The 26,808-nt window shown below is 39.5% G+C and overlaps 1 protein-coding gene across 1 annotated transcript in view; it reads left to right on the top strand.

Annotated features, from left to right (window-relative positions):
- Nucleotides 1-26,808, top strand: part of cacna2d3a (calcium channel, voltage-dependent, alpha 2/delta subunit 3a) — a 115,343-nt gene that overhangs the window by 66,642 nt on the left and 21,893 nt on the right. Inside the window, 12 exon segments of the mRNA XM_043233407.1 lie at nucleotides 3,265-3,336; nucleotides 3,617-3,697; nucleotides 8,559-8,633; nucleotides 13,168-13,251; nucleotides 15,068-15,139; nucleotides 15,280-15,341; nucleotides 19,078-19,145; nucleotides 22,224-22,269; nucleotides 22,383-22,477; nucleotides 22,682-22,775; nucleotides 23,066-23,161; nucleotides 25,030-25,151. Of these exon segments, the coding sequence (XP_043089342.1) occupies nucleotides 3,265-3,336; nucleotides 3,617-3,697; nucleotides 8,559-8,633; nucleotides 13,168-13,251; nucleotides 15,068-15,139; nucleotides 15,280-15,341; nucleotides 19,078-19,145; nucleotides 22,224-22,269; nucleotides 22,383-22,477; nucleotides 22,682-22,775; nucleotides 23,066-23,161; nucleotides 25,030-25,151 (967 nt within the window).

Here is a 26,808-nt window from a genome sequence, read left to right as displayed (position 1 = left end):
ACAAACTTCCATTACCAGTGGGGTAAATTAGTCATGACGGGCCCCAGTGCAGGCTAATACAATGTGCAGCAATGTGGCTGCACGGTTATTAAGCGCATGCAAACACATAGAGAATGTGTCAAGAAGGGAACCCATAAACAGTACGTGCATTTGTGCTTAATTAATTGAACTAAATTAATTTAGACCAACTAAAAATCAGTATCTTATCAGTTTATCACATTAAATTGAATAGAAATAATGAATTTCTGAAATTATATGATAAATGACCTAACATTTGTACACCTATAGTTTCTTGAAATGTCTTTTTTCTCATTTTATACCATTTTCTTTGATTGGATGTATGTGACTTTGGCATGTCACTCATGCAGCTCAGCTAACTTCAGTGCATGTAAAAAGTATTTTAATAACAATATTAAAATAAGTACAATATAAGTATTTCTTCAGTGGCGGTTAAAACTTCTGCTGTAAATTGTAAAAAGAAATTGCCACTGTCACAGCCCTAGAGGTTCCACAGTTTAACCATAGTATTTGTAGTAAAATTGTGTTTATACAAATGGTAATGATGAAAGAATTATTCATTTAAAACAGTAGCCTAAATTTAACAGGTATGAAATATGATTAGAATACTTCTTGAATACTTAATGAGCGCTGGACCTCATCGGCAAGTTAGTATTATTCAGAATACGCATAAAGTAAATATATAAATAGTAAGCAGGTTGAGCTGTAATCATCAGGAGGAGGTCAACAACAGCCAGTCAGTTGACGAGCAGTCTATCAATACAAGGATTGGCCAGCAGCCAATAGCCATATGTTTGGGCCCCACTCCCTGACTGTCAATACTATAGACATAGACATATATGGTCAAAACTGTCTTTGTGTGAAGGGTTCAGCTCGCGCAGAAATTAATTTATGTGGGTTCTGCAGCATGTGTATGTGTGCACACAACTGGAGTTTGGAATTTGCCATTTCTTCGGATTTACATTTTACTTAAAAGCCTTGCCACTGTAATTCGCTTGTGCTGTTTTGTCCCACTTTTGACACCATAAATGAGTTATGACTGTGTAATTGTGCATGAATCGTGCATATGCATGTGTGTGTTGCTGCAAACGATTTAGATACAGATGATGAAGCTTTGCTCCAAGTCAGTCTCTGCCAACAGCCACAGAGTCCCTAGCAGCTGAGCCGCATCAGTCCACACCTGAGCATGAGGCCACATGATCTGAATGCACATGTGTCTCTTTGTCTCTTTAACGGTCTTATTTAATATAATTAAGTCCTACTGCCCACATAATATTATAACCCCTTTTTTCTTAGTTGTTTTTTCATATATATATATATATATATATATATATATAATTTTGTAGTGAAAAAGATAAATTTAAGGAAAATGTTTAAACTTATGCAGTTTTTTTTTCTTACTTTTTTTTTTCCTTTTTTAAATAGTATTTTGAAAATCTAATGTTCATCACAGATTATCACGGTGGTCAAGATGGGAATACAACAAAAGGATCTAGTATACTATAAATGGGATTTGCAAAAACTGAAATACATTACCCTAAATAGTTTCCAAATGAAACAAACCTGTACACCTACTGGAAATTTTATCCTGTTTAGTTGATGCTACTACCACAACAACAACTACAATACTACTACTACTACTACTACTAATAATAATAATCCTATTATTAAGGGTGCATCCTACTAAGGCTGTCTTGTAGGCTATAGACTCCTTCATGGCATTAAACGCTAGAATGAGTCGGTCTAGCAAGTGTGCATGGCTGCATGACATATGTTGCCCTGGCAGAGAAGGGTATAACGGCAGGCTGTATATATCCAAATGGGGGCAGAAACTCCCAGAAAATGGGGTGGGATCTGCAAAATAGGGCGTGGCTTCCTCCCATTGACAGACCACTTCAGCACAAACTCTGCCCCACATAGGATTCTCAATATTTTATTGGTTGTGTCAGTCAATCAATCAATCAATAAATCAATCACTTTTATTTATATAGCACTTATTAACAATACAGATTGTGTCAAAGCACCGAGCAGTATCAAATATGAGAATCAATAACAGTGTTAATTTTCTACACTGTTCTACAAAATGCCCTAAAGTTACACCAAACCTGACCCTAAGCTTAACCAGTAAATTTTGCTGGATGGCGGGATTATATTATTATTATATTATATTAGTGTAAAGAATGGAACTGTTTTGCGTAGGATTTAAAAAAAAACCTTTTTTAATAGAATTTCTTGGTAACAGATGTTTTTTCAGGTAACTTAAAAAGTGCATTATTTCCATTATTACATCAAGGGTCAAATAAAATAGAAACAGCACATTAAAGTGAAAAGTTACTCACTTTTTGTGTGTGTGCTGTACAGGTCTGGTATAAATAATGACTTTTTTTTCTTCAAGTGGCTGAAATGTCCGCCCAATAGGGGAAAGTTTTGTTTAGCAAGACAGGTGATGAAGTAAAAATGCTGAGATAAATAAAACAAAGACAATTGATGCCGTTTCACTTACCGTCTGCAGTTTATATTTTATTGCTGGAATGGCTTCATCTTTCAATATCAAATAATGTGCAAATACAGTGCCGAACTTGGCCTTGTTTATAAAACTTTTGTAAACATACACACTTGTGAATGTCCTTTGCTCCCCGGAAAAAGATCTTTTCTTTACAATCGAAAATGCATAGGCCTACTTCCCATGCTAGTCAAGTGCATTGCAGCCGAATGAAGCGTGTTGATGAGCGAGATCTCGCTCTCTCTGGTCTATTTCTGTGCTGGTGTGTACTTAACAGTTTGTCCAACAATTGAAAAAAACTCTTCAAAACCCGGAAGTAAATAATAGATTAATCCATAGAGCAGTTGTTCTAAGGTACGTTGGTACCAATGGAACTTCTGATCATAGTTGACTACCAATGCTTTTGGGAAATGCATTCTGTTAGGATTGGAGATGAACTCTATCAAACACACTTGGCTAAAAAAGTTGGCTAACCCTGCCCTAGACACAGGTCAAAATAATAAAAATAATGTCTGAACGAATATGTCTATAGCTTTATTTAGCTGAGAAACTTGGTTCATTTTCAGATAAAAAAAAAATAGACTGATCTCAGATTCCAGATGATGCTGAAATAAAATGATATGAAAAATATCTGTTGCAGAAATAAATGTGAAAACAGATGGCCAATCACTTTTCCATAGGAACCAGGCAGTGAATGATATTTATCCACATCTTTGTTGCTTTGTTGTTGTGTACTTGTGTAGCTGGAAGATGCTCAGGGTCCTGTGCTCATGACTACTGTGGCCATGCCTGTGTTCAGCACCAAGAACGAGACTGTGAGTGATGCTAAACTTTGACATTGACAATGTTAACCAGTGGCTATTTAGTCAGGATTTTCTGTTTAGCACTCATCAAACTATGCCAATAGGGAGATGAAACATGCCAAATTAAGAAAGAAAAAATGTAGACATGTTTAATTGGAAACTGATATTAATAGACTTGTCAAAACAGTTGACCAGTGAAATATGATGAATCACATATTAAGATATGTTTTGCTTTTGATTGCTTTTGATTTGCTTTTGATCATTTTTGTGTGATTGTGTTTATTGTTTTAAGAGAAATAAAGGAATTCTTCTTGGAGTAGTTGGCACAGATGTTCCGGTGTCTGAAATACTGAAGGCCATCCCCAAATACAAGGTACACAGACAAGTTACCTATAACTGTCCATTCCTTAGAACCTGGAATTTCTGTTGATTATGTGTCTAGCACCAGAGAGTTGGTGAGTGAATGAATGAATAATTTAGATGGACCTTTTTCTATCTATGTAATGTAATCTTCACTAAAAATTAAAATTATGTGAAATTATGTGAGTGTTTATTTTTGAAATACAGTTTCCGGGTAAGTTTACTATCTTTCCTATTTAAATTGGCCATTTGGACTTGGATGATCCATGATTAGTTACTTACTATTATAGTCAATTGGGGAAGACCATATAAACATGCAAACAAGACCACCCACCAAGAGGATCACAAGAGATGTGGCTTCAAGTACAAAAATATGTGAATTTATTTAAGATACAAACAATCACATCAGTAGTGATGAACAGACCCATACAATGCACACGCATGCCAATGCAGAAGATAGATAAAACCAATACAAAATGTTAAGTAGAGCTGAGATAACAGGTATTTAAAAGTTAGCGTTTTTTTGACACACAAATGAGTTATGATCTTGTAAAATGGAACTACAACTGGAGGGTAAGTAGAACTTTGCAGAGTTTCACCATGGATGATTGATGATTAATAGTCTTTTGTAACCCACAGGGTAGAATGAATGAGAAACACCTCAGCAAATGAGAGCACAGAAGGATCACTGGAGACACCTGACAAACTGGAGGGAACACAGGAGACACTTGAACAGCTGGAGGGAACACAGGAGGTAAATAAACAGGTAAGTAAGCTTTGACTTTAGCAATGATAGAAGGTCCGCTTTGTATATACGAGACCAGATGGTGAGTGTGACTGAGGTGTGTTCTTTTTTAGTGCTTGTGATTGAGGTGAAGAGTTTGGATACAGGTGCAGGTGACAAGAACTCTTGTGCTCTCCGTGACTGGGTGAGGCTATCCCCTCCTCCATGGCCCGCTCCTAAGGGTACCTGAAAACGTAGTGGTCTACCTCTGCTCCGAGGTGCAGGATGATCAGGGTGTGAAGTGTGAAGCTCAGGCATAAGAGCAAGATCCGGAATGTCGTGATCCAGAATGTCGTCCCTGGCCATATCCTCTGGTCCATATCCTTTTCCAGTCCACTTAGTACTCTAGTCGATCACCACTGCGTGGGGAATCCAGGATCTCCTTCACCTTGTATACTGCTCCTTCATCCAGAAACAAAGGAGGGCGCTCTTTCATTTGACCAGGCTCTGTGGAGGGAAGAACAGGTTCATGGTGAGGTTTCAGAAGTTCAACATGGTGTGAGGTGAATTTTGTACTGTGGTGGGAGTTGCAGTCTGGAGTTGATTTGCTCTAGAATGGTAAAGGGACCGACGAACCTGGGACTCTTACTTTCTTACTAGGCAGGCGTAGTCTCATATCCTGCGTTGACAGCCATACCTTCTGACCTGGTAAGAGGGGGTATCTACTTAGTGGGGTATCTGCTTGACAATGATCTGCAGTTACTTTTTGTCTACACACTCCTCGTTGGATGTGATTGACAGCTGGAATGTCCAAGGGTTCTTCAGACTCAGAAAATAGTGTGGGCTGGAAACTTTAGTACGCACTGGAAGGGACTGAGTTCAGTAGACGGATAGCAAAGGGGAGTTCTGCGTGTATTCATCACAGACCAGGAACTGATTCCAGGAATCCTGGTGGCCATGGAAGAAGGTTTGCAGAAAACGCCCCACTTGTTGAATCCTACTCTCCATCTGTCCATTCGCTTGTGGATGACAGCATAAAGTGAGGCTTACAGTCACACCTTGGAGTTTGAAAAAATTAATTGTGGGCCTTGGTCTGAGACCATGTCTTCCGGAATGCCATAATATCTGAAGATGTTAAAGGGCAGTTCTGATGTCTACAAAAGCAGTAAGTAAACCCTTGAGGGGCAGAAGATAGAAAAATTTGAGAATTTATCAATTACATCCGTGGCACTATGAATCTGTGATAAAGCATCCACATTTAAATTTCTAGGATGTGAATGATAGGAAATGGAGAATTTAAATCTGATGAAGAAGAGAGCCCATTTAACTTGTCTCGAATGAAACATTAAGCATCACTGAGGCATTGGAGGTTTTTATGATTGGTTTGCACAGTAAATGGGTGCTCAGCTCCCTCCAGCTAGTGACGCCATTACTCCATAGCCAGCTTGATGGCAAGAATTTCCCCGTTTCCGATGTCATAGTTCACTACTGCAGGGCTGAGCTTCTGGGAGTAGTAGGCACATGGATGGAGCTTAGGTGGATTCCCCTGCTGCTGAGATAATACCCCTCCTAAACCTGTAGTCGAGGCATCCACTTCGATAATGAAAGGAAGGTCAGGATCAGGATGAACCAGGAGTGGGGTGCTTGTGAATGCTCCAGGACAGAGACTTGGGTTTCCCCCTTAGGAGGTTGTTCAGTGGACTTGCTACTATACTGTAGTTACTAATAAAATGACAGTAGAAGTTTGTGAATGCTAGAAAGTGCTGGAGTTCCTTGATTGTGGATGGTTCTGGCCAGTTGGTAATGGCCTCCACCATCCCCTCGTCCATCTGGATTCCAGAGCGAAAGATGTTGTATCCAAGGAACTGAACTGATGCTTTGAGGTATAGTTTATGTTCCTGCAGCCATTGAATGACCTCTGCAATGTGGTGGTGATGTACAGTCATGCTCCAGGAACAAATGAGGATGTCATCGATGTAGACAATAATGGACTTGTGGAGGAAATCCTGGAACTGGCATTTACAAGGCCATACGGCATGACCAAGTACTTGTAGTGGCTAGTAGGGTTCATAAAAAATGGTCTTCCACTCATCCCCTTCACGTATCCAGATGAGGTTATACGCACTGCTATGACGAGGGGAAGTAGGTACTGGAACTTGACTGTTGCCTATTGAGGATTCGTTAGTCGATGCAGGGCCTCAAGCCTCCATTCTTTTTTGCCACAAAGAAGATTATTTTGACACACAAATGAGTTATGATCTTGTAAAGTGGAACTTCAACTAGAAGGTTAGTTGTAAAGTTTCACAGTTGATGATTGATAAGTAATAGTCTGTTGTTACCCTCAGAGTAGAACGGATAAGCACACATCTCAGCAAACGAGAGCGCAGGAGAAGTACTGGATCACTGGAGTCACCTGATGACCAGGAGGGAACGCAGGAGACACTCAGACAACTCAGAACACAGGAGGTAAGTAAACAGGTAAGTAAGTTTTGACTTTAGCAATGAGAGTCAATTTCTTATGTACAAGACCAGATGGTGAGTGTGACTGAAGTGTGTGCTTTTGTAGTGCTTGTGATTGATGTGAGGTGATTGGAGAAGGGTGATTAGAACTCCGCTGATTGTGCTCTCTGTGACTGGGTGAGTGTGGAGCCTGGCCGAATCGTTACAAGACTTACTAGCAGGGAGCTGCTACTTACAGTCGTTATCTGTCCTGAAAAACACCACAATCACACACACACACCTGCATACTTGAGTAACTAAGATAGTCAATAATGTGTGTTAAGTGCTACAGTTCATTGAACTGCTCAAAATTAAAATGAATGTGCTTCTTGAGGGGAAAATAGTCTTCCATAGGTCTAGTTCTGTGAGTGCTGACTGAGGTGACAAAAAAGATTTGTCTTTAATATGGTATTACTCATTCTGATGATGTGGCACAATAATTCGTATGGGAAGCAACAGATTTTTTACAAAATTTACATGTTTTTTTAAAGGGGTGGTTGATTGTGATTTGACTTTTTAAACTTTAGTTAGTGTGTAATGTTGTTGTTTGAGCATAAACAAAATCTGCAAAACAAAATCTACAAAGCTGAAAGTTCAGTGCAACAAAGATATTTATTAAAATTCTGTCAAAAATGACAGAGAGGCTACAACGAATTACTTCCTGGGTGCATTACATCAAGAATACAGAAACCCTGCCCTCAAGAACATGCGACGAAGAGCTTTAGAGAAGAGGACAAGAAAACTAGGGGTGCATGTAAAAATCTATTAATATAGGAATTGCAACTCCAGGACTTTTAGACAAGCATTAGTGGTGGTTTAGCCATTCACAAAACACTTGGCCAGATAACCAATCTGAATTCATTAGCATATTTCTGTGGAAGGAGCTTCACAGAACCAGGAAATCTGCGCATTTTTAAGTATAGATCTCAGCAGAATGTTAATGGAAGTTACCATATCGAGGTGTTTTTAGACCATGTTAACTGATTGGCTGACTTTTTTTTCTTTAAAACTTAGCATTAATACATTAGACTGCCCCCCACAAATACAATCAAACCTAGAAAAAAAAAAAAACTTTTAATAATTTTATTACATTTTTATACATTTCTTGTAAATATAAGCAAAATCTTCGTGAAGTCAGTTCACTCTCTGGCCATATTTGCAAAACCTCACCAAATTTTCTGACATGTGCTATATACCAACTCCAATATAATTTTAAAAGAAAAAGCAGGGCTGCGTTACTAAAGCCACCCTAGATACACCGCATTGTGCAGTACAAAGTTTACAACAATACATGTGCAACATATATACAGCAGTGTGTTCTCAGAGAGGGCAAACCCACGCATTCTTCTGATTGGCTGTGATCATTGATTGATGTTGCATCTGGTGCAGACAGATACATTGCTTGAATCTTATCAAATCACAACCGGTGTGAACATTGTGTCATTCCTCAGATTGTGTGATTGACTAAAATTGGACGAGTGCTCAACATTTTTCGGAACAGTTTACTACAAATATGAAAAGTGTTAATTTTGCTAAACTTTTAGCATTACTGTAGATTATAGATGATAATAGACAAACTTACAAGTTCTTTGAAAATGTGAATGTATATCTGAATTTGATTGCTGCTTCTGGTGTGTGTGTCTGTCCACAGCTGGGAATCCATGGTTATGCCTTCGCCATCACCAATAATGGATACATACTCACCCATCCAGACTTGCAGCCTCTGGTAATGTATCGCTCGTGATGATAATAGCGAAGAAGCAGTCCTCCAGCACATACTGAGGCTGATGGGAGAATGCATCTCATTAAAGTCATTGTGCTATGAGCCGTCAGCTGCATACGGCCTCTGATCAACTGTAATGAGTGTTTGACAGATGATGAGATGAGAACACACTCTACTTACATCAACAGGCATAAGAATCAAAACCTCCTTCATGATGTCGCTATAATTGTGGCTATAAACAAAGCTGTGAAACAGTCAAACTGGAAAAGTACTGAATTTCACCAAGTCATTAATGAAAATCTAGGTGATATTTCATCTCAGCAAAGTCAAACTGAATAATTTTTTGATTCATTACAGTTCATAACAATTAAGCATGTTCTCATCATTACTATAAAGCAGATAAGCCTCTTAGTATGGTAATGTGACTAGATACAACATTTAATTTGTTTCATGTATTGGGGTCACTTGTTATACTGACTTTTGGTAGAATTTCACTAGCTAATGTTTTAGCGCTAAAACTAGCTCCTAAATCTGTGAAACATTAGGAGCAGTAAAGAGGAACTATCCTAAATGGCTGTTGCTGGTAATGAGCTTTTTAAAAGGTATATCACCTTAATCGCAAGGCATTATGTCTGTTCTAGAACTTGTCAGGGTCAATATTCCTTTGATTACCTCATATCCTTACTTTCATTAACCAGTTGGACAAGGAGTAATCAGCGTCCAGTTTGGTTGTCCTTTACATTTGTATGTCTTACTATCAGCCATGACTATTCCACTCCCTTAATTAAAAGGCTGTTTATATGTATAAGCACTAATTGTTCACAAGAAGCATACAAGAGACAGATTTTTAGATGAACATATACTTGTTTAATTAGTGACTCTTAGACTGCATTTCAAGATATTTATTTGAATGTGGCAACTGGCTTTTTAAACCTTTATTTGAATATGCCAACATAACATTGCACTCTGCAATATTTTCTATTAATACCTTTCTGCCAGAGACTATAAGCCAATCACCATGTGCATAGTTACTAAGCATGCTGACATCATCCATAGAAATGAGTTCAAATGTCACCCTTAATCTGAGTTCAAGACTTCTCACTATTCTTTAGTAAAAGTCTTAGCATCTATGTTAATGTTAATGTTTTAAGAAAAAAACTCTTAGTTAATACTGTTGTTTAGGAGAATTCTTAGTGGTAAAATAAGTTGGTGAATACCCAGGTCTCTTGCCTAAATTTCATTTTGCCACTGGAGGGCAGTCTAAATCTGTTATACATGCTGATCCACAGAAATCATCTTTTAAAAGAAAAGCACTAGTGATAGAGTAAAAGCTGGGGTGTTCTGTGATATATTAAAAAAGGAATAAGAGTTTGATAGTTTGTGCACATATTCATAAAACATTTTATCTTTAGGAGTTCTCCTAAATAGAACTACATGTTTTTTCTCTTAAAACATATTCACATGGCTGCTGAGACAAACTTTTACTAAGGAATAGAGAGAAATCCTAAACTCAGATTAAGGGTGACATTTGAACTCATTGCTATGGATGATGTTAACATGCTTAGCAACTATGCATGCAGTGATTGGATAATAGGAGAGTGGAGGGGTCTCTGTCAGAGATTTATTCATAGAAATGTTTTGTAATGTTTTATGCCACATAAAGGTGAATATGCATATAAATAGTGTGAATCAAGAAATAAATAAAAAGCTTTTTAATTATGAGGGTACAATAATCATGGCTGATAGACAAACAAACATAAAAGAAAACCAAACTGGATGCAAGAACAGCTGATACTTATTGCACAACTGGTTAGAGAACAAGGATGTAATCAAGGAAAAATCTGGAGTGGTGATAATCTCCAAAGCCTAAAAGTGATACCTTTTTAAAAGCTTATTATGGTTAAATGTTTCTAAAATGTTATATTCTCAGGAAGATTGCTGGAAACAGCTATTTTATGATAGTCGTAGTGTCTTAGGAGTACTTTTCACTACTCCTGCTACTAAGTCTGGCTCTCAGGGCGTTGGAATGGTTGCATTTTGAGTCTCATTTGTTCAGACACGTTTTCTGTCAGCATTTGTTCCTCAATTCCTCAGTTCGGGTTGTGGCATTTTCCATAGAAACCCCATGACATCAGTCAATGAAAAGGAGGGAACGGAGACGTAACGTCCTTCTTGCCATAACCTTGAACTGGGCTGAATGCTGGGGTTGCTCTTGGCTCCTTAGCCCACCCTGAATGAGTGGTTGCATGCCGCCATCTTATATACCCGTACATACGGGGGAGTGGCTTGGCATGCAGATACTTTTAGCTTCAAAGCTGAGCATCTCATGACGTTCTGCTCCCCTTGATAGACTGACCTGCTTCGAGTCTTCGCTCTTAGGCATACAGCATTTCAGCGTTGTTGGTTCTTCAGTGTTGCACACATCAGGCTGCACTACCCCTTGTTGCAAGTGGCCATCTCCCCTGTGCGCCTCAGCACACTCACTGAAGGTCACGATTGCCGCCTCACATGTCTGGGCTTGGAACATGCTGAGGTGGTTTTTGTGGACAAGTCATGGACCCATTGTGGGTCTTGGAGTTGTCGACCAGACTCCATTTCCTGTAAATATCTAGCACTATCCCTGGTAGCAGCCGGAGGAGCGCTATATCTGGCTGTAGCCAGACTGGTCTTACTGGTCTGGTGATAGTGAGGAATTCCCATCCAAGACGTCCTCCCTCCACCGGCTGGATGATTGGTATCTAGAGGTGGCTCGCGCTGGTTCTCAGGGCCCCACCCCCGTACCTTTTTTTCTGGAAGTGCATGACGAGCTCAACAGGATGTACCTTTCATTGCCAGAAACCTCCTGGTGGCTCTTCCTCCCTCACCACAAATGGGGATCCCTCCAATGGAGTGGTTGGTAGAGATGCAATTGTGTCCAAACCAATCCCCTCCCAAACCTGTAGGCACTCGTTGGCTCTGATATGCATTCTATAAGAAGTGTGGCATACTCCTGGGCTTTGGCAAGTTGCGCCTCACTGGCAGACATCTGTAGATACATGTGTGCTAGGTTCAGCTTCGGGCCGGCTTTAGATCAATCAATCAATCATTTTTATTTATATAGCGCTTTTAACAACACACAGGTTGCATCAAAGCACTGTACAGTATAATGACAGGGATGTATATGACGAAAGTGACCAATTTCTTATTAAATGCAGAGACGGTCTCTGTAGTCAATTCAACGATAGTCACTAGAAGTTAAGTGTCCCCAACCAAGCAAGCCAGAGGCGACAGCGTTGGAAACAAAACCCCATGCATATAGAATGGAGAAAAAAAAAAACCTTGGGAGAAACCAGACTCAGTTGGGGCAGTTCTCCTCTGACCGGACGCCCAGCACTTAACTTCCAGTTCAATTTTAAACGCTGCTGTGTCAGGTAGTGTAAATGACTTTGTGTGTGTGTGTGTGTGTGTGTGTGTGCATCAGGATCTGGTGATCTGTCACGGGCGATCTAGGTGTTCTGGTCTCTGATGAACATAATCTCTGGGTGCTGATCCACCATCTAGTCTGGATACAAACTGTGAAAACAGATTGAGAAAGAAACAGGACTAATATTAGCGTAGATGCTATTCTTTTTACGATGTCACAAGTACATCGTATTTTAGGAGTAGTGTTCCCGGTTCCAGCAAATCTAAGTAATGCAGCCTAAAAATCCTTTAACGGATTTGAATAATAAAAGGTGTGTTGGTGTGTTATGTGTAGGCTAAGTTAAAAAGATGTGTCTTTAATCTAGATTTAAACTGGCAGAGTGTGTCTGCTTCCCGAACACAGTTAGGGGAGATAGTTCCAGAGTTTAGGTGCTAGATAGAAAAAGAGTAGGCTTTAGAGTGTCCAAACAGTAGACCCTGTTGACCAAATGTGTATTACATGGTAAAGTCTTAGAACCTATGTTTCCTCGTCTGGTACTCTACCTTGTTATGAGGATTTAATTACTTCCAATGTTCCATATGTACCTGAGGGATGACCATTTGTGTAAATGTTCTGAAACACAGGACTTCTGCAATGCTCCTGAGTTACATTTGTTGTAAACCTCGTTCTCTGAAGAAGGAAATGGAGACATCATGTCCCATCGCCAAAGACTTTAAATATCGACAATACAATTTTGTATAATTTTATCAACTTCATATTATCATATAATTCCAATATGTCATATTTTCACTGGAAAGTATTTGTCTCCTCTTCGCTTTTATTACTCCTTTTTTATTTTTTTATTTTTTTTATTTAGGAGCTGAGACCACTTGGGACCCTTTATAAATTACTCATAATCTTAAGTCTTAAATTTTAGGTGGCTTTATAAATAGATCTCTGCAGATCTCTGTGGGACAAACATTAAATTGAGTTATAGATGTTGCATTGACATACTGTATATAAATAATATATTTAGTTAATGATCTACAGAGGAATGTCAGACACTAATAGTGATGGTAGTAATTGTATTTAAAGCAGTATTACTCCATTACACATTATGTTACACTTTGGCGTTTCTATGGCTTGTGCTTCCAGTATGAAGAAGGGAAAAAGAGGAGAAAATCCAGCTATAGCAGTGTGGATCTGTCGGAGGTGGAGTGGGAAGACAAGGAGGATGAGGTAAAATTTTGTTGTTTAAAGTTATAAATAGTTTAAATTAAAGTTCTGCAGGAACCGTCTTTATTAAAATCTGTTAACCATAGCACAGAGCCAGTGTATTAAGACCACTGTGCTAACTCAACTTGCTCCTTCTGGTATATTTTAACACAATAATCTTTCTTAATGAAAAAGTCAAAAGGGGGATAACCATAGAACATGTGCATGGTAATCGAATTTGATTATTTGCACAGCCATACAAAATGCTTTGTTTTTCCTTAACCCCCCTCTGTCTAGCTTGCACAAATCTGTCAAGCATTAATTGGGTTTCAAGCATTTGGGGTCTAGGGTTTGGTTACTTAGGTTTATTTTTTTTACTCTACTGTTCATTCTGTTCAGAAGGTGGGGTTGGACATACATTTCTTTGTTTGATTATTCATTTATATATGTAAATTTAGCACGTTATATTGTGTTTGTTAGTAAAAAAGCCTTTTTTTTTGCTCAGGAAAAGTACTACATAAGTTATAAACCAAATATGATAGCTAAATAGTCCAATTCAATGAATATAAACAAGTTAGCTATATCTGTATGTTCATTAGAAGTGTGGACTCCACATTCTGTTACTGTCATGCTTTGGCCCTGCTCTCCATTGGCAAACTGGTTATGGCCTGGGGTCCCATCATTACGCTGCGACTCAGGGCTCCCTGTCTCTTACCTTCATCACTTCCACCTTGGAATGTGTTTGTTGTCCAGTTATACTCTCTCGTTCTGAACTTTCACCAGTGTTCTCCACGGGCCATCTGCCTTTCGCCATTCCATTTCAAAATCTCTTCCAGAAAGGGGGCAATCTTTCACACAACGCCACTGTTTGGACCTTTCTTTTGCCACTGTTTTCAATGAGTCTATTTGTCCTGGTTTCTGATTTAAAGCTTTTTTTTTTTTTATGTTTAGGTGTGTCTTGGTAATTATCCTCGACAACAGAGATTGAGCTCAGTTGTTTTGTGACTACATAAATAACATTTGTGTTTTACTGCAGGTTTGAATTAAATGTCAGTCAAAAACAGTTCATAATTTCTCCCAAAATATACTTAAGTTCCTGTATTAAAGGGTTAGTTCACCCAAAAATTGAAATTGTAGTGTCTTTTACTCACCTTTGAAGCATCCTAGGTGTATGTGACTTTCTTTTGTCAGACGAATCCAATTGGAGTTATATTAAAAATTGTCCAGGTGCCTCCCAGCCTTTAAATTAGGTATGTCAATGTTTTCGAAAATTTGAATTAAAGATCAATCAATCAATTAATTGTTAACCTTAATACTGCGAAATGCATCTATTGCTGTGCAGTAATCCAACAGAGCAAAGACAGAGAGATAATTCAGGTAAACCAGCAATAGTCCAAACGAAGGTAAAAAAAAATAGGATATAACTAGAGTAACTGGAAATGGCTCCATAGAGTGCTATCACCAGAATAGCAATACATGCAAACAATACTCGTCAGTGATCAGTGGAAAGTCCATTGTTTAAATAGTGTGTGTTAGCCTGAGAGAAGCTGTGTAATTAGGTGATTGTGTGATTGGTGACAGCTGTGTGTATACAGTCAGTGTATGATTAATTATAAGATTGTGTTGATGGGAAATGTAGTCCAGGAAGGTGTTCCACAGTCTGAATTATGTGAGAGTTAAAATAATGGCGAGGACGACTTCTAGTGTTTAATGGACTGGAATCGTAACACTAACATTGTGAAAGTTAGTGAAAAAGAGTTTTGCATTGACAAACCTTACTCATGTGTTATTATCAAAAAAATAATGCTGTTTTCTCAGTTAGATTTTTTTTTTCCTCCAGCTGCGTAATGCCATGGTGAACAGGCAGACAGGAAGCTTCTCTATGAAAGTGAAGAAGACTGTGGATAAAGGGGTAACTACATCTACACACACACACACAAACAAAGATATTAACAAATAATATACAGTCTCATAAATAAACATGTAATGAGTTTATCAGTAGGTGTATTATTCATTATTCAGTGTTTGTGTGTTTGTTTGTGACTCTCTTAGAAGCGTGTGCTTGTTCTTCGCAATGACTACTACTACACAGATATTAAAGGAACTCCCTTTAGGTAAGTTTCTTTCTTTCTTGCTTTCTTTCTATACTTATAGCACAATGTAGAACAACAGGAACACTGACAGAAGGCTGGACTCAAACCCATTCCACTACCCTCTGCAAAAAAAACAGAGTAGAACTATCCACAGCAGCACAGCTCTAAAAGATTTTAGCCAGATTCCAAAATTAACACAAGCACCCAACACCAAATAAAAATGGACACTGTAAAAGAAATAGCTGTTTCCCCAATTGACTTCAGTCAATTTTAGTCAACTAAAACATTCCTGTTTTCAATTAAATTAACATTAAGTAATTAAAATTTTCTAGTTGACTAAACTAAACATTTTAAGTAAGTGTGGTAACAAATTATTTTAAGTTGAAACAATTTTTCGAAACCTTTTTTATTTACAGTGAAGAAAGTAAATAAGTAGTTGATGATCTTGTTGTTAACAATTCAAATAGTTCAGCAGTAATGGGCAGCCCTTGTCAAATGCACCTGAAAGAGTATTAATCTTATTAAGTTGGGTTTGATTTGATTTTTGAACAAATGTTGCCAGTCTCAGCAGTAGAGCACCTTAAGTGCTGAGGTCATGGGTTCAAAACCCAGAATATTCATGATAAAAACATATACCTTGAATACAATGTAAGGTGCATTCAAGGAAATTTTAGCTTGTATAGGATGCACATTCTCAGATACCATCCTTTACAGCATCAAAGATCAGGGCGCTGGGCAGTTGTTGCTGGGTGCTTTGACAAATGTAGCACTGCTTCCAAAACCATTCAGGGTCCCACTTTATATTATGTGGACTTAATTGTGGACTTAATATGTTTACATTCAAATGAATAATTTGGCTGTTAATCCATTTGTGAATCCATTTGCGGGTTTACTGGTAAACAAGGCCTTGCACTTGAAGCATGGGACAACTTTGGGCCTGGAGGATGGAGCCTTTATTGACCTAGGCCATAGAGCAGTGGCAGTAGTGCACAGAGCCACGGCAGCGCAGGCAGAGCAGAAGCCCTCCAGGGCAGCACAAGTGAAGCAGAAGCCCTCCAGGGCAGCACAGGTGAAGCAGAAGTCTTTCAGGCCAGAGCTGAAGACCACGAAGGTGTAGCTGACGGAGCCAAGGAGCAGCCGTCTGAGCAGGTAGCCAGGGTGGAGTAGGCGGGGCTGAAAAAGTGACCACAGAGAGGTTAACAATAGCCTCTGTGGCCGAGTCAGTACAGGCTGTGAGTTCACAGGTTTACAAGATTTACAAATGGCCTCTGTGGCCGTGGCTAGGCAGTGTGTGAGTCTCCAGTGGTGCACCATTACCCTCAGAGGCTCTGCAGTGTGTAGAGACCCCTCTGAGGGATCAACAGGACAAGCCTCAGGGGATAACCCTAGAGGATCTACAGCATAGGCTGACACCTCATGAAGTCTGGGAGCAGATTCATTGACTGAGAAGGTTTTGCGAGCTCACACGTGGGCTGGTGAGGCCTGAAGCTCTGGGGATGTCTGCTGCATGCACCGACATCAGCGATGGGTCTGCCAATCTGAACACCAGCCTTAGACGCCCTTGGAATGCCCCTGGTGTCTCCAAGTGCTGCATCCACGATGCTGGGATACACTGGTGTGGCATCTTGTGCAATGGCTCTGGGTTGGTGGCCATCTTGTGCAGTGATCAGCATAGGTGTGAGGTGACTCTGTCTGGTTGAATAAGACATGAAGTGGCTCTGGCTGATCTGATGAGACATGACATGGCTTAGACTGATCAGTTCCGACGTGATGTGACTCTTGCAAACCTGATGAGATGTGACATGACTCTGGATGGTCAGCGGAGGAGGGGCTTGACTGTGGCCATCTGGCAGGGACTTGATGTGAGTCGGGCAGATTCGCGATGAAGTAACGATCAGCGAAGACTCTCCCTCATGGGTAAACATCAGCTTGACCTGGCTTGTGCTGATCGACAAATAGACTTGAATCATAAAGATCTATAAATCTTCTACCTAACTTACGAGGATTGGCGGTGAGTTGACCTGACTCATGTAGGTCACTGAAAGCCATAGTAAACAAAGAGCCCACAGCCGATAAAGCATAGTACAAATACTCCACGAGCAATGACTGAGCACTCTCTCATAATAGTCAGTATCTATAGCCTTTTATTAAAGTAAATAGGGAGAAAGCAGGAAGGTCTTTCTGGCATCTGGGATTTGCAGAGAAATGTTAATGAAAATGTTGCTGTCTTTGTGCAATCTAGTACTTCTGAAGAGAAATCCTGGATCCTCCGTGACTTTTGCTGATGCTTATACCTTCCCCTTTTGAGGGTTAGGTGTGGTGTGTTATGCCAAGAGTGATGCTGGATTCCTCCAAGATACAGTTTGCTCTTGTTGTTCAACCACGGAAAAAAATACAAACCTTCCTTCTGAAAAAAATTATATTCAGGTACTAAAAATACTTCAAAAGGGGTGATATATATAAAAAAAGTAAAAACAATTTATACAAAGGTATATGTATTAAACATTTGTTATTATGTATAATATTATTATGAAAATGAAAAATTATCAGAATGTTAAGCACTGTCCAGAATATTTTTTAAACCCATTACATGAACATTTGGATGTAAAAATCTGTCTTATCTTGCTGGTGTAGTTTTGCTGCTGTGGTAACTTAGCTCCAATTCATGAGAGGTTTCAATAGGACTTTTCTTCATGCCATGCTGGTTGAGGACTGATGTAGATTTGTTAAATTTGCTTTAACAGACACGAATGTATCTGATTGTACCAGGTAGTTTGCAGTTTTTATGATGCTTCCATTGAAAGATCATGTGCAGTCATACAGGCAATGGTAGGTGACCAGCCAACAGGAATGTAACAATGTAACAAGACAAACCAGAGATCAGGGCAGGCAGAGTAAACAGTCCTCCATAGAACAAAGCAAGGGGCTAAGAGGCAGGCAGAAAGTAATCCAAAATGAGTATAAGGTCAACACAGATATCCAAACAGAGATAGAAACAGTTAATAATGACAGCTGGAGCAAAACAAGAGTTTGCAAAGCGTGATTCTGAAACACAAGCTTAAATAGTCCTTTAAATGAGCACCAGTTGTGCTCATTGATGAGTTCCAGGTACAGTGTTATGGGAAATTCAAGTTCAAGATAAACAGTCAAAACTCAGGTGATAGTCACCTCTGGTGACGATCAGGGGGAACCAGAGAGACTGGATTCATTTCACGTATTCAAGGATTGTTAAAAATGTCTGGTAATAATAAGACCTCTTTCAGTGCTATTTTTTTTCAGAAGTATATTTTAGATCCCTCAAATGATCCATTGGCTAAATAAAGTGAAATAAGAACTGACTTAAAACTGAACTGTTTGTTAAACAGTTATTGCTCATGTTCTAAAAAAGCATAATAATATACCATAGCTTTTTGCGTCACTACACAATTACTTTCAGATTTAGATTTTTCTGTTTTAAAAGTCATTTTTTCAAAAAATTCCTAAATCATTTTGTAACATATTTAACTTGCAGTTTCATTTTAACCTACCCAAAAAGGATGCAGCTTATGGATTCAGGATAATTTATGGCTGGTGATGTTGTCGATTTGCTGATGTGGGGAAAAAATAAAGCTTGGTTATTGTACAAAATCTATAGTATTATGTGGGAAACCATATTAGGAAGCCAGAATTGATAAATAAATATGATAAAAACAAAATGAAGAATAGATTGGTGATGTAAATTTCTGTACTTAATTAGATGTCTATTATTTATTTTCAGTTTAGGAGTGGCCCTGTCCAGAGGTCATGGCAAATATGTCTTCAGAGGAAATATCTCTGTTGAAGAAGGTAACTATAAATAGACTTAAATAGACTGTGTTCACTACATTTCACTTAATATGATTATTATAGATGTATTTATGTGTGTGTTTCCTGCAATATGCTGTGATTCCTAAACAGTGATATTTTTCATGATGTGACTATGAGTGAAATGTAGTGGCTGTTTGTTATGATTTTTGCATAATTTCCTTTGCTGTGTAATTGTTGCCCACTGTATCAATCAGATTAAAACCCTGGCTGCATTAAACCGTTTCATAGGGTGAGAGTATCCAGACTATAAGCAACACTAGTCTTGAGTTACCATAACCTGGTCCCTATGTGCCTAATACAAGCAGATTTAAGTTAACACTCAAAATTACCAAGACTCCAAAATATTCAATGCATGCTATGTCTGTGCACTCCCAGTAATAATCTGTAATGATGTCAGAATTTCTTCCTTCCAGATAAGGCATCCATTTTCATCCGCCAAACACTCTTTCTTTGACACAGAATAGGGTTTTCTCAGCTCCCTACAGTACTCTAGATGAATATGTTACTACTCTTTCGCCTTCATCCAGCTCTTGTGTTAGCACTGCCCCTAATCCAACATCACTGGCATCAGTCTTATAAGGGATTTTATGAGAGTGAACTCAAATGCAAAATGAGCGACTGCAGGTTTATTAAACAAAGTGCTGACAGGACAAAAGAAGGTTAAGAGGGGAGTAAACACAGTCCTAACAATAGGCAGAGATGAGATTGCAAGACAGGTAGGCAGAGGGAATGGCTGTTAAGTTCTGCCTAGGATGACACCTGCTTTGATTGAAAGATTGAAAAATCCCTTAAAATTGCAGAAGAGCCAGAGTAGAATCCTTGCAAGTAATAAAAAGTTAGGGGTGAAAGCACCGATCTCTTCTCTGAGTCTTTTTTCCCAATTATACTGTCTGTTTTTGGTTGCACCACACGGCAACTTAGCGAGACAGGTGTACCACATGTAGGTGCGCTGTGGTCACATTGATGTAGGAGAGGCCATATGCAATAACCTTCTACTAGTGTTCTACCATCGTCAAAGGAGAAACTGTTATTGGTGGTGCCTCGAACAAAAACAGAAACCATGCTGGAGCTCGCTCATTCACATCCCATGACAGGACATCTAGGAGCAGTGAACACCACCCAACGGATCCGGTAACGGATTCACTGGCCCAACATGGAGGCAGAGGTGAAGAGGTTCTTTCAGGCATGTCCAACCTGCCAACTGATGGGCCCAAGAACTTCTGCCCCCAGTCCGCTGATTCCACTACCCATCATCGAGGTGCCCTTCGTGTGCATCGGGATGGACCTAGTAGGGCCACTGCCGAAGTCTGTTCGGGGTCATGAACACATCTTGGTGATTGTCGACTATGCCACCCAGTATCCAGAAGCAGTTCCTCTCCACACCCCCACCGCGAAGAACATCACAAAGGAGCTGTTGTTCAGTCAAGTTCAGTCGAGTCGGCATCCCAAAAGACAGACAGTACCAGTGTCTGCATCTGCAAAAGCTAAAACTGCCTTTTCTTCCCCTAGTGGCCACTGGCAATACTGGACCCTTCCCTTCGGTCTCTGCAGTGCCCCGGTGACATTCCAACAGATGATGGACATCATATTACGCCCCCACGAAGCCTACACAGCCGCCTGAATGACGTCCTAATCCACTCCCAGGCATTGGACGAACACCTGGACCGGTTACAGAGGGTACTTTCAGAGCTCTGGAGGGCTAGGCTCACAGACAACCCCCCAAATGTCATCTCGCTCTTTCTGAAGAGAAGTACCTGGGTTTCCAGATCGGGAGGGGCCTCATCTGGCCCCAGGAGAAGAAGGTGGAAGCGATCAGAATGGCTACCAGACCCCTCATCAAAATTTAGGTGCTTGCGTTCTTGGGGTTGGCAGAGTATTATCGCTGTTTTATGCCCAACTTCTCCTCTTTAACTGCCTCCCTCACAGATCTGACCAGGAAGGGGCAACCTGAGAAAGTGGAGTGGACACCAGCAGCAGAGGAGGTCTTCCAAAAGTTGAAGATGGCCCTGACATCGGAGCCAGTCCTCAGAGCCCCCGACTTCAACTGCCCCTTCCTGGAGCAAACAGATGCCTATCACATAACTAGGAGCTGTCCTGTTGCAAGTCCAGGAGGGCAAGGAGCATTTGAGGTTGTACATCAGCCGAAAGCTGACCCCAGCCGAGAGAAACTATAAAGCGGTGGAAAAGGAGGCCCTGGCCATCAAGTGGGCAGTCCTGGAGCTCTGCTACTATCTCTTGGGCCAGAAGTTCACCCTGGTCACCAGTCATGCCTCCCTGCAATGGATGGCCTGGGCCAAGGACACAAATGCCAGGGTGACCCGATGGTTCCTTGCTCTCCAGTGAACACCAAGGGACACCTAAGAGCAAGATCACCTTAGCACCAGGACGCATTTTAATTTATTGTCAATAAATCCACCCTTTGGGCTCACTTTTCTTGAGCTCTACTTGTCGTGTGATTCTTCACTATATATATATATATATATATATATATATATATATATATATATATATATAGATATATATAGCCATTAACATTCTCTAATACTATGAGAACATGAGAACAAAACCATGTTGCCTTTTTTATGACAAGTGCAACAGTTCATTGTTGTATTTTAAAGTTTTGTCTTGTTAGGGCAGTGTAGAATAGATAGATAGTAATCAAAGTGCGAGAGAGAGAGGGTGGGATCCGGAAAGGTCCTCAAGAATGCAAACTCTGGATACCCGCAACGCAACTGTGTTAAATGTCAGCCCGCAGCCTACTAGGTTATCACTGCCAACATGTGGTATGATTGTTGCTGAACAAATGTTCATTTAATTCTCATATATATATTCTTGATTGCTTTATTTATGGAAAGCATTGATGCAGACTACATAATAATGATTTTTTAAGATAATATATAGACCTTTCACTTATCTTTATCTGTTAGGAATCAGTGTTCCTCATCACCGGATGTTGCTATTTAAGGATCTTATCCTGCTGGGCTATATCATGTCATACAATATGAATCTGAAGCAGCCTTAAGCAACAGCATGAAACAGATATATCTTCTGTTTCAGGACTACATGATTTGGAGCATCCAGATGTTTTATTAGCGAATGAATGGTACAGTACTTTCCTAAAATATTTTATTCAGTGTCTTTAAAGTACCTTTTTGAGGAGTCTACAGAATGTGTTTGACGTTTGCATGTGTGTGACCGATTTATTTGACTTTTCAGGACATACTGCAACACAGAGGAACATCCAGAACACAGTTTCTTGTCTCAGATTGATGCCATCAAACTGTATTTCAATGGGGAACCACATTTAAAATGTAAGTTAAATGCATGCCAACACTAACATTTGCTTTGAAGACTGCTATTGTGTTACCTCATTTTTTATACTCTAGATTTAGTTTTATGATGGGCAGCTAATATTTAAAATATATATTATAGAGTTAATTATATTAAACGATACAAGAAATCAGAGCATGATGTGTGTGTGAATTATTTTGTTTGTATCTTGATTGTTTTGGTAGGTGATAATGATCTGATTCAGGAAGTTCTATTTGATGCTGTTGTCACAGCACCACTAGAAGCATACTGGACCAGTCTTGCTCTCAATAAATCTGAGTAAGAACAGTCCATATTTTCTTACTACATTTCTGTAGTACATGTTATTACAAAAATGTCTTTAAAATCTTTCATTACATATTGACTTCTGAAGCATCTTTTATTCACAAATAAATAAAGGTGTGGAATGCCTTCTTTACAGCATCTTATTAGTTCACCATTTGTAAAATGGTGAAATGGTGTCATGAAGACCTTTTCATGTTGACTTTACTAATAGAATTTTTATTTCCAGAGTTCTTATATACTTTATTATTCATTATGTGTTTCTGTGGTTCTCTTTGTCCTGGTAGGAACTCTGATAAAGGGGTGGAGATAGCTTACCTTGGCACTCGAACCGGACTATCACGCGTCAACCTTTTTGTGATGCCAGACCAACTGACCAATCAGTTAATAATTTATGTTTTTCTATGACAGAGTTTCAGACTATATGCAATAGAGCAATAGTAGAACAGTAACTAATGTGTATTAAATGTTTTGCAAGAGACCATCCACCTTTTTCCTGATGTAAAAATTCTATGGGTCTAACTTCTGGTCTCATCCGCGTCCAACTAGTTTTAGCTTTACAAAACAGTTTATTTTGCTGCTTGATATTGAAAATTGGTGTGTCTTATCATCTTTTTTCGAGTCATTTCATTTGTTTTAGCAAAACATAATTAAAATATTTTGTGTCACTTCCCTAACATATCTTCTACTTCTACTCTAATGCTGATCACACAACAAACAATACAAAACTAATGCTATGAGAAACAGAAAACATTAATTCATTAGTCTATGATTAGCTCACCTCACCTATTATCTGACAAGTCTTCAAGTCTGAGTCGTTTGTTCATTGTGTGACAGCTCAATAAGCTTTAACCAATACAGCATGATCTGGAAAGAGAATTGATTATTTCATCTTGAGTCTTCAGGTTTGAGCAGTATGATCCGAAAAGATTCTTTTGAACTAATTTTTTTGTTCTGTAGGATAATGCGCATGTGTAAATGAACAAATCACTCATTCTTCCTGAATCACATTAAAGAATTGTTCAAAATGAACAAGTCATTCAAGAACAACCCATTACTAGCGGAGGTAGACAGAAGTCAGATGTTAGTTTCAGCAGTCATGACAAAGCAATCAATAACTTATAATCTCATTTAGGATTTATTTAAAAAAAGGCCAAAGCAAACTCTAGTGAACTAACACATGAATTGTTGCATTGGTACAGTTAAGCATGTAACACGAAAGGTGCTTAAACTTCAATTTGTTCAGAGTTTTAATTAACTGTTCAAAAACATCTTTGTGCTGCACTTGGGGAAACTCAGCAGATCATTAAAGCCTGTGCCAGTTTCTGGACGCGTAAACACAACAGGTTTTCTTCGCTGTTAGTACTAAGTTAAACTTTACTTGATCAGGCTTTTAAAACACCCCCTATCAAATCCCACTCAGACACACGCAGTGTTTGCAAGAATAATTAACTTAGTGAACAGACACACACAAGCAAGCATTGTTCTCTATAGTTTACTCAGGGAGTAAAGTAGCATAGATGATTTGTCAGTGGAACACACATTGTGAACACACATCTATTTTGTAAATACATGAGGAACACACTCAAGCTATTCTTTATCCACAGATTTATTTAATTACTACAGTTTAGCTCTGTTCAGCAAATGGTGACTGAGATTCCCTGGAGGGGAGTATAGCTATTGAATATGGGCTGCATCTTTGACATTTATTCTTGGTCACTTTTTGGTTGCTAAAATTGACAATCTCCTTCCCGAATTGGGATCATTAATAAGTGTTCTTTGTATTAATGTTGCAAGCTTTGTCAGAGTCGTGTTGGAGCTGCTTGCCCCTAATTTTACGATGTGGGTATTTAACCAGAAAGACAAATAGCTTGAATTGACATTATGTTCATGTTAGGCTTCAATGAATAGCTCCTGGAAAGAGTTCTCATAATGTCAGCATTTAATAAAGCATTGATATGAATGACATAAAACTGAACACTTCTTTAAATAGTAGCTTGTATGTGAACCTTTTTAGTATCAGCAGTAGTAATATTTGTAGTATTGTAGCTATACAAACATATGCCATAATAGCTTCCCCAACACTGGTAACAAAACTAATTGATGTTTTGAGTAATCTGTGTCACAGGAACACTATGATAAATGTTACCCAAGCGTAAACCTAGATTTATCTTCTAGAATAATATTAGATTAATATCTGTTGTATAACAGCTTGTAATAATGAATATTGTGTGTGGTTTGTTTTATTAAGAGACTTCTTGACTGGAGAGAATAAGGAGGTGGTGTTCAGTGCTGATCATTTTCCTCTGTGGTACAAACGGGCTGCTGAACAGGTGCCTGGAACCTTCATCTACTCCCTTCCTTTCAGCGCAGGTGATTATATGCCAGTTTCATTACAGAATCCATTCTTGTATTGCACCATGATTGAACCAGGCACAGGAAACCGAATAAGAAATCATGCTCTCAAAACTCTTCAGGATAATGTAACTGTTTTGAATAAGAGACTAGTTCAGACCCATGTGTAAAAACATTTAACACAGAACAGAAAAGCTAAAAGAAAGATTATATTTTACAATATAAGGAAAATAAAACAAGGCAGTTTTCAAAGCTGGCAAATATTGTAATTAGTCTTTACTGCATACAAGCATGATTTCACAGTCAACTAAAAATGAAGTTTTGGTACTGTGAATGGTCTACAGGTCTTGGTAGACATAAACAGGAAATGAAAGGAGCATTTTGTGCTATTAAACTAGACTTTTTGAGCATGCAGAATTATTTTGGAGCCCACAACAAACATGTGTCATGCCCTAGGTAGGGGTTCTATAGCTCGTATATACTCAAAAAAACACTAGCCAGGTCTCCATGCATTTACTGACCAAAAGTCCTACCATTGTTAAGTTTTACATTAGATTATGTGTGTTCTGAGTGAGTTGAAAGTGAACACCCTGAGAAAGCCCAGAGATGTGTAGCAAGCAGTCTGGACCTGTGCATCCATGTGGAGGTTTGGAAGGAGAACAGATTCCTGGGAGGAGGAGGATGAACTTAGTCCATGGTGGAGACAACAGAGGGAGGAAACAGTAGGAACTTGGAGCAAGGAGAGCCATGCATGATGCCGTGCAAGGTGGAGCAGATGGCTCTGGTGACCAGTGCGGAGATCTGGAAGACTGCAGTGGAGCTGGAGTCACAGAGGACCAAAGTGGAGCCAGAATAAAGGGAGGAGTCTGACATAAACAGAGTGATAAAGGGATGAGGCACAGCTGAAGTATTGGAGTCCCGAGGTGGCTGATGGTTGACGGCTGACCAAAGTGGAACCAGAAGGATGAGGAGCCTGACAAAGCGGTGGCCATGGTGGATAGGAGGGATCTAGGATATATTGTGAAGCCGCTGGCTCGACAGACTGAGGTGGAGTCCAGGACTCAAGAAGCTGTAGGCTGAGACCAGGGACATAGGAACGGTGTGTGGATCCTTATGATTCACACACACCACAAGCCACTCCCAGCAAGCAGATATTGACAGGCAGATGATACACAGTGCACTAAGTTAGCTCATCCTCAGCTACAGTGCAGCGGGCAGAGCTTCCCTCTGTGATCTCACTGTCCATAGTACTCTCCCCTGTGGTGAGCTTTGTTGTCGGTTCTTGCACCTGGTCTCCATCAGTGGCTCTTGCTCCACACATTAGGGTGATTATGGGCTGGGCACAGGATCCTTATGTGTTTCAGATTGGTGTAGGATATTGTCCAAACACTGAAACATGGCCTCCCTCTAGTTCAGTCCAGTCCGATCTGGAACAGGGACTTCGTCATTTTGTTGTGTGTCGAACTTCAGGGCAAAATAAAACAAGGGCTGAGAACTTTGCTGGCCATTCCATTCTTTTTTTTGGTCCGGTATTCTGTCCATAAAACACACACAAATAATCCTCAAGAGGTTACTTGTAAGCGACATGAATAATACATTTGCTGAGGTGAAGAAATTTTGCTTCCTTTGCTCCTGCAAGCCAACTTGAAAGAGTAGCACATCTAACAGGCACGTG

Source organism: Puntigrus tetrazona, unplaced genomic scaffold (assembly GCF_018831695.1).
Source record: "Puntigrus tetrazona isolate hp1 unplaced genomic scaffold, ASM1883169v1 S000000798, whole genome shotgun sequence".
In the NCBI taxonomy this organism is placed as follows: domain Eukaryota; kingdom Metazoa; phylum Chordata; class Actinopteri; order Cypriniformes; family Cyprinidae; genus Puntigrus; species Puntigrus tetrazona.
This window is presented reverse-complemented; position numbering and strand designations above follow the sequence as displayed.